At 59.8% G+C, this 7,815-nt stretch overlaps 1 protein-coding gene across 2 annotated transcripts; it reads left to right on the top strand.

The window, feature by feature from the left end:
• The first annotated feature begins 1,516 nt into the window (after positions 1-1,516).
• DONSON (DNA replication fork stabilization factor DONSON) lies at positions 1,517-7,181 on the top strand. Of its 2 annotated transcripts, none has more exons than XM_063393295.1 (10): positions 1,517-2,402; positions 2,699-2,779; positions 3,621-3,824; positions 3,902-4,098; positions 4,500-4,678; positions 4,755-4,875; positions 4,994-5,101; positions 5,467-5,665; positions 6,502-6,702; positions 6,875-7,181. In XM_063393295.1, exons 1-10 carry the CDS (start codon positions 1,803-1,805, stop codon positions 7,010-7,012), a joined length of 2,028 nt encoding a protein of 675 aa, XP_063249365.1. In that variant the 5' UTR covers positions 1,517-1,802; the 3' UTR covers positions 7,013-7,181. The 2 variants fall into 2 exon arrangements, with proteins under 2 accessions (XP_063249365.1, XP_063249366.1); XM_063393296.1 differs by having other exon boundaries at positions 2,061-2,402; positions 3,920-4,098.
• Positions 7,182-7,815: the final 634 nt, after the last annotated feature.

Below are 7,815 nucleotides of genomic sequence, written 5' to 3'. Positions count from 1 at the left end.
TTCTTCACACGTCTTACAGCTTCTTCCATCCCCTCACAGCTTCTTCCCTCCCCTCACGGTTTCTTCCCTCCCCTCACGGTTTCTTCCCTCCCCTCACGGTTTCTTCCCGCCCCTCACGGCTGTGGCGGCGCTCGGGCGCCCCCTGGCGGAGCGCGGGTCCGCCGGGAGCCTTTCCCTCCCTCCCCTCCCTCACTCCCACCCTGCGTCTCTTCTGCCCTTCCTCCCTCCGTGCCTGTCTCGTTCCCTCTCTCCCCGTCCTTTTTCCCTACTTCCCATTCCGTTCCTGCCCTACTCACTTCCCATTCATCAGTTCCCCCTTCCCCTGTCCCTACCGTTTTCCTTCCCCTCCCTCCTTTCTCCTTTCTCCCCTCTCCAGCCCTCCCTCCATCGCCCTCTGTTCCCTCTCCTCTCTCTCCTTCCCAGCAATAAGGGATGGGACAATAGCAAACGGCCCCATGTTGTGCCAAAGAAGGCTCCGGTTGGACACCAGGAGCAATTTCCTCATGGAAAGGGTGCTGAGGCCTTGGGAAGAGCTGCCCAGGGAGGTGTGGAGTGCCCATCCCTGGAGGTGTCCAAGGGACACCTGGAGGTGGCACTCAGAGCTCTGGGCAGGGTGACAAGGTGGGCAGGGGGCACAGCAGGGACTCGATGGGCTGGGAGGGCTTTTCCAGCCTCAGGGATTCAGGGATTGTGTGCAAGTTATCCCAGAAGAAAGAAAAGAGAATCCCGGAGAAAGGCCCTGCCCTGGAGCAGCACAGGAGCGCCCCGAGGCCGGAGGTGCCAAGGCCGGGCTCCAGGCACGGCTGCTCAGCACTGAGCCCTGTGGGGCTGCCCAGCAGCACCAGGACAGCGCCAGGGCTGCGCTGCTGCTGCTGCAGTGCTGCGTGTGCGCTGAGCTGGGGGCTTTGGCCGCACAGCCCCGTGCAGCTGCTGCCGCAGGGATCTGTCAGGAGCAGCACAGAGCTGCTGCTGCCTGGGCTGGGGCTGCAGCGGGGGAGCCCCTCCCGCCTGGCACAGGCACCTGCAGGCAGGCAGCGCTGGGGAGGAGCACGGCCCGCCCGCCTCCCTGGCCATGGGCAGCGTCCGAGCGGGGCTGTGCTGCCTTGGCTGTCCCGGCTGCACAGCCCTGCTGCCAAGGGCTGCCCAGCACGCTTCTCTCTGCGCCGGCCTCAACGCGCGCCTCCAGTTTGCCTCGAGAGAGCAGCGCCAGCCCTGCCCTGCCGGCCCAGCCGGGAACTCTCCCGCTGCCGCTGGGGCTGAGCACTCCCTGCTGCCAGGGCCCTCCCTGGCACTGAGGGGGAAAACACTTCAGGGCCTCTGCGAGACAGCAAAGGAAATCCAGAGACTCTCTTCTTGTGCCTTACAAACTTTATTCGAAATACACAAATTCTTCAGTAATTTGAACACTCTTCATTGTTTGGTTATTTCCTGTGATACTGGATGGACTCAAGTGGCAAGACTGTAAGAAGCCTCTCACTTTCTCCTCAGGAAAGGCTCTGGGTCATCCCGCAATTGCCACCATTTCATCTCCTCATCCGAGTCCTCCTCCTTGTTCTCTTGTGCTGCCAGCACTGACCCTGCCCTGTCTCCTCTTGGTGCTCTCTGAGATCCTGGCGTCCCAGCCAGCTTGGCAAGGGGCTGGGCGGCCGCGTTCTCCTCATTCGTCACTGTCGTCCTCTACTGCAGAATGATCCAGGGACCTACTGCCTCCTGAGAGAGCAGTCCCTGCGGAGAGATATTGGGGCTGGTTGTGTGCAATGGGACAGGAGACAAACAGGGTTCAGTCTCGTCGGGAGAAATAAATGGGTTTCTTAGTGTATTTGGGAGAGAAAACTAGTTTTGATACCACTCGTCTATTGTACGCAGCGATGCTGCCACAGCCGAGCGCAGCCTTGGGGCCGCTGTCCCGATGCATTTGGAAGGGCAGGGACACAATGTGGAGCGCCGTGTGTCTTTGTGCTCCGTGTTTGTGCTGCCTGTGCGGGCGGAGCGGGGCTGGCGGGAGCCGCGCTCCCCTCAGAGCCCCTGAGGGCGGCAGCAATGGCGGCGCCGCTCCCTCAGCACCGCCCCGGGGCGGGCGCCTTTTGGCGCCAAGACGGAGCTGCGGCTGCTCCCGGCCCCGCTCGGCCATGGCCGCCCCCGCCGAGCCCGGGCACTCGCCGGCCTTCAAGAAGCCGCCGGCGCTGCTGCGGCTGAAGCGCAAACGCCCCGGGCGGAGGAGCGACCCCTCCGCAGCCGCGGGAGCTGGCGCTGCCCCCGCCCCGCGGGGCCCCTCTGCGGCCGCCCGCCGCCGCAACCCCTTCTCCAGCCTGGACAACGCTCCGCAGCGGGCGGCGGCCGCCCCTCAGCCCCCGGCAGCGGCCCCGGCGGGCGGGGATCCGTCGGCAGCGCCTTTCTGGCAGGTGGGACCGAGCCCCGGCCGCGGGCTCCTCAGCTGTCCCCGCTCGGCCATTGCCCTCAGCCGTGGCCCCAAGCCCCCGCTGGATGCAGCCCGGGCTCGCCCCCGCCTCCTCGCAGGCCCCGCGGGGCTCCGGGTGTTGCTCAGCGCTGGGTGCGGATCTGGTGCTCGGGCCGAGCGGGGTTTGTTTGCAGCCCGGGGTGCTGACGATCACCCGGCAAATGTCACCGCAAGGGCAGTTTTTACATGATCAGCCCCATGCATCCTTTGTGCTGTGCCTTATGCTGCTCTTTAATTCAGTTTTTAGAGCCGGCCTGTGAAGAGAAGCCCTCCAGGAGTGCCGAGCCTGCTGAAAGTTCCGACATCCTTGCCCTCAGCCAGGTATGAAACAGCACACAGTGCTGAAAAGATTCCAGCTGTTGTCAGGGCACGCAGAAAGCTGAAACTGTTTCACTTGGTATTTGGTGGCCCATCTCTGCCTAAAAGAATGTACTAAAATATCAATATTCAAGGTAACTTCTTACATTGATGTTTCCTGGTCTGGTTACAGTCTTTTAAACCCAGACTTCTGCCTGAGCTCACTACTGTTGTAGTTCTGTGGACAGAGGTAGTTGTCTTTTAGTTTTATTAACTTGTAACTATAATTTTACTGTTTCCTAGTTTTTTATGTAGTTGAGATGAGGATGTTGTCCACCAGACCTGTAGTCTGGTTTTCAGCTACAGAAATGGAGCACTTCATCAGGCACATAAGAAAGCAAGAATTCCTGAGAACGAGCCCTTGAAATTGAAACACAGTTTCAATGGACATTCTCTAATGTTGTTCTAGGTATAGAAACTTAAGTTCAAACTAAATTAGAAGGATAGAAAAAAGAGAACAAACTGTCTTGGAGGTGCCCAGGGCTTTTTTCAGCATGTGATCTTACAGTCACCAGGAAAGAATGAAATGAAATAACCATTTTGGCATAGAAATTCTTGTCTTCATAAACATCAGGCTCAGGGCTTTTTTGTTTTAATCATTTAGCCTTTAATTTGTTCCTAGCTTACATTGTTGGAAGGACTCATGAGTGCAAGTTTTATAGGCAATAGAATAGAGTATTTCTATTAGAATCTGGTACTGAGTAAAATAATCAAAAATAATAAGCCGTGCCTTTGGTTCAGTTTATTAAATTGTGAGCAGGTTTAATTTTCTGCGAGTTAACTGATGCTGTTTCTGTTTGGTCAGGACCCACATTCACCCCTTGCTGTACCCCAAGCTCCCTCCACGCCCAGACCGGAATTCCCTGCAGACTGGAGTATCAAAACTCGTGTTCTCTTCGTGTCCTCCCAACCCTTCACGTGGGCAGAGCACCTGAAGGCGCAGGAGGAGGCGCAGGGACTCGCCCAGCACTGCAGAGCCACAGAAACCCCCCTGCCCCGGAGCGTGCAGGTGAGAGCCGGGCAGGTGGCTGGGGCTGCAGCTTTGCTCCTTTGGGGCTGCTCCTGGCAGCTCTGCAGCCCCCTCAGACCCCGTGGGACCCGCAGGAGCCGCGGCTGTGCTCGGAGCTGCGCTGCGCCTTCCAGCAGAGCCTCGTCTACTGGCTGCACCCCTCGCTGCCCTGGCTGCCGCTGTTCCCCCGCCTCGGCGCCGACAGGAGGATGGCTGGGAAGGCCTGTCCTTGGGCACAGGACGAGGCCTTGCAGCAAGTGCTCATGAGTGACTGGTAAGTGCAGCCCACGTACTGACAGGCTGGGTAAGAGAGAGACGAGGAGATTTTAATTCATCACAGAACCGTGGGATGGTTTGGGTTGGGAGGGTCCTTGAGGATCATCGTATTCCACCCCTGCCATGGCAGGGACACCTCCCACTGTCCCAGGCTGCTCCAGCCCCAGTGTCCAGCCTGGCCTTGGGCACTGCCAGGGATGCAGGGGCAGCCACAGCTGCTCTGGGCACCCTGTGCCAGGGCCTGCCCACCCTGCCAGGGAACAATTCCTGATTCCCAAGAGCCCATCCAGCCCTGCCCTCTGGCACTGGGAGCCATTCCCTGGCTCCTGTCCCTCATCCCTTGTCCCTCTGCAGTGCTTCAGCAGGGGAGAACCGCCTGCTGTGTTTGTTCCCTTGCAGGTCGGTGAGCTTCACCTCTCTGTACAACCTGCTGCGGGCGGGGCTGTGTCCGTATTTCTACGTGTGCGCGGCGCAGTTCTCGGTGCTGTTCCGCGCGGCGGGGCTGGCGGGCAGCGCCGTGCCCACGGCGGCCGTGGCGCCCACCACGCGCGGCCTCCGCCACGCCATGAGGAGCGAGGGTAAGGCTGCGGCTGCGGCTGCGGCGCTGCCGCGGGGCAGGGCTGCCACAGCCCCTCACCGCTCCCTCTCCTCCAGGCATAGAGTTCTCCCTGCCTTTGCTCGAGGACGGTAGAACGAGGAAACAGAACTCTGAGGAGAGTTTGGAAACAGAAAGTGCTGAGGGCCGCAGAGAGGGGAGCAGTGTGGAGGATGCGGGGTAAGTAACAGTGCTGTGCAGGGCTGGAATTCAAGGGCATCTCCAGGCTCCTGCACAGTCCATTTGGAAAGCCTTCCTCAGAGGCACTGCCCTCCTAACACTCACCCTGTGTCTCCAGGGAACCAGCTCCCAGCGATGACGATGATGATGATGGAAGTTTCTCTTGGCTTGAGGAGATGGGAGTCCAAGACAAGGTGAAGAAACCAGACACTATTTCTATCCAACTGTATCCTTCCTTTGATCTGCCAGACGGGTGACTCCAGGAAACCCTGCAGCTGTTACAGTGCTGTGGTGCACATTTAAGTTCTGTAGAAGTTTTTGAGAACTGTTTTCTAAATACGAATCCTCACATTCCTGCTAGTTATGAGATACTGCATTTTATTTTAAGATACTTTGCAAGTATTTCTAGCACTTGAAGCCAGGATTAGGATGCTGCATAACATTTGAAGGACAGATCTGGATGATTGCAAAGCTTGGTGGGGTTTGGTTTTGGGGATTTTGGTCAGATGGGGTGTGGGGGGTCACTGCCCCAGCTGTTTGGCACATGGATGCCTCCCAGTGCCCCGTGGTTTCCCTTGACTCGGCTCCCAGGCGCAAGGAGAAGCACGACGTGCAGGTGGATCACAGGCCCGAGTCGCTGGTGCTGGTGAGAGGCAGCAACACCTTCACGCTGCTGAATTTCCTGATCAGCTGCCGCAGCCTGGTGGCCGTGGCGGGGCCGCAGGCGGGGCTGCCGCCCACGCTGCTGGCCCCGGTGGCCTTCCGGGGCGGCACCATGCACACGCTCAAGGTGAGGGACGCGGCCGGGCCGGGCAGCAGGGGGCAGCTTCCCCTCTCTGGGAAGGGGAAGGAAGCGGTTTCCCTACCCAGGGGATCAGACACTGACCTTTTCCCTCAGCACCATAGCGGGATTTTTGTGGCTAAAGCCTGAGTCAGCATTTTGTCTGCAGGCACAGCCTGTTCCTAAATCCTTACAACGCATCCCTGCACTGAACTGACACCCCAGCAGTCCTTTCCTCACCTCTCGAGAAAAAAGAGGGTGAGCAGAACTGCCCAGAGGGAAAATGGTTGTTAAGATTCTCCCCAGATCTGGCAGGCTCTCAGACTATCCCAGCCCTTTGCACGGGGAGCCCCTGAGCCACAGCTCACCCGCTGTTCCTGCAAGGAATGGGACAGGGAGGGACCTTCAGGATCACCCCCTACCATGGGCAGGGACACCTTCCACTATCCCGGGTTGTTCCAAGCCTCATCCCGCCTGGCCTTGGACACATCTAGGGCCAGCCAAGCTGTGCCAGGGCTTTCCCACACTACAGCCAAGAGTTCTTTCCCTATATCTAATCCAAGTTTCTTCCCAGTAAGAACAGGATGAGGGACTTATTCCAGAGTTCATCCTGTTCTGCACTTCCCTTCCCCATCCCTACGGCATTCCTGGGTACATTAATGTCCCGGGGGTACATTTCAGGAGCTGTTACAGGGACAGTAGAACCTCATGCGTTGCACAGGGAGTTGGCAGCATTGAGAGGTGTTTCTGTTTTCAGCGGGCCCGTGGCTCTGCAGTGTCAGAGCTGCTGAGAACTGGTCCTGGCTGTGCTGTGTGCAGCCCTAAGCGCGGTGTTCCACCCGCAGGCGCGGACAGTCAGCGGCCGTACGCGGGTGCAGGGGGGCTTTGAGGACGTGTTCAGCCTGGAGGTGCTGGGGCCGGTGCTGCCGCACGCCCTGCACGCCCTGACGCGGGTGCTGGCCCCGGCGCAGCGCGGCGCCTTCCGAGCCCTGCTCAGCCCCCACGAGCCCAGCGCCGCCTTCAACGCCCGCCCGGGCCCGCCCCAGGTGAGGACACACCCCGGGAGCCGGGAGCGGGAACCGGGAGCGGCCCCTCACCGGCCCGGGCACCCCGGCAGCGCCACCTGCGGCCCCTGCGGCTGGAGCTCCCCAGCGGGCTCGCAGGGACCACCAGAGCTCTGCCCACAGGAACGCTCACTCGTGTGTGTGCCCTGCACAGGAAGGCGTGCGCCAGGACCTCCCTGCCTGCGGGCTGCACCCCAAGACTTTGGAGCAGCTGAGTCAGTGCCCCACGCTGGGGAAGTCGGCCATCCGCTTGCTGGAAATGAAGGATTACGCCTACACCTGGAAGGCCTAGGAATGCTGCTCATCCTCTCCAGGTGCTGAGCTCGGGGCACGGCGGGAGGGACACGCCTGTGCTGCACATCAACACTTCCAAGGCCTTGAAAGAAAGGAGGGCAAAGGCCTTGGGCATCCCCATTTTTATTGTAGGAAGTGTTTTTTAAATAAAATATGGTTTTATAGGTCTGGTTTGCCCCTGGCAGGTCAGTGTTCCCCATGCACACACACCTTCTGTTCCAAGCATGGAATTTCTGCTCCTGTTTGGGGGAGGAACTCATAACCAGGCTGGAACTAGAACCCTCCCCCCAGGCAGGGAATAGGAGCCAGATGAGCTTTAATGTCCCTTCCAGCCCAAACCCTGTGGGATCCTATGGATGGGTGGAATGCTTGGAAAGCCCCTTCCCAGACTGTCACAGCCCCCTGCCACCCGCAGTAGCTGCTCCTTGGTGTGTGGCACCTCTTGGGGTGGGGTTGTCTCTGAACTCCACAGGGAGGAGTGGAGGGCAGGGGGCCCTGGATTGGGGGGGCTGCAGCTGGATCGACTCCCCAGAGCTGCTCAGCACAGCTCCCACAGCCACCCCAGGCTCACAGGGAGCCCTTGGAACACACCACAGCCTGAAGGGGAACAAGGGGAGAATGAAATGGCTGCAGCACCTGAGCAGGGGGAGAGGGGGCTCAGGCCTTGGCAGGGGCTGCCCAGGGAGCTTTGGAGTGCCCATCCCTGCAGGTGTCCCAGCAAGGGCTGGAGGTGGCCCTGAGTGCTCTGGGCTGGGGACAAGGTGGGCCTGGGGCACAGCTGGCACTGCCTGGGCTGGGGGG

Source organism: Prinia subflava, chromosome 3 (assembly GCF_021018805.1).
Source record: "Prinia subflava isolate CZ2003 ecotype Zambia chromosome 3, Cam_Psub_1.2, whole genome shotgun sequence".
Taxonomy (NCBI): Eukaryota; Metazoa; Chordata; class Aves; order Passeriformes; family Cisticolidae; genus Prinia; species Prinia subflava.
This window is presented reverse-complemented; position numbering and strand designations above follow the sequence as displayed.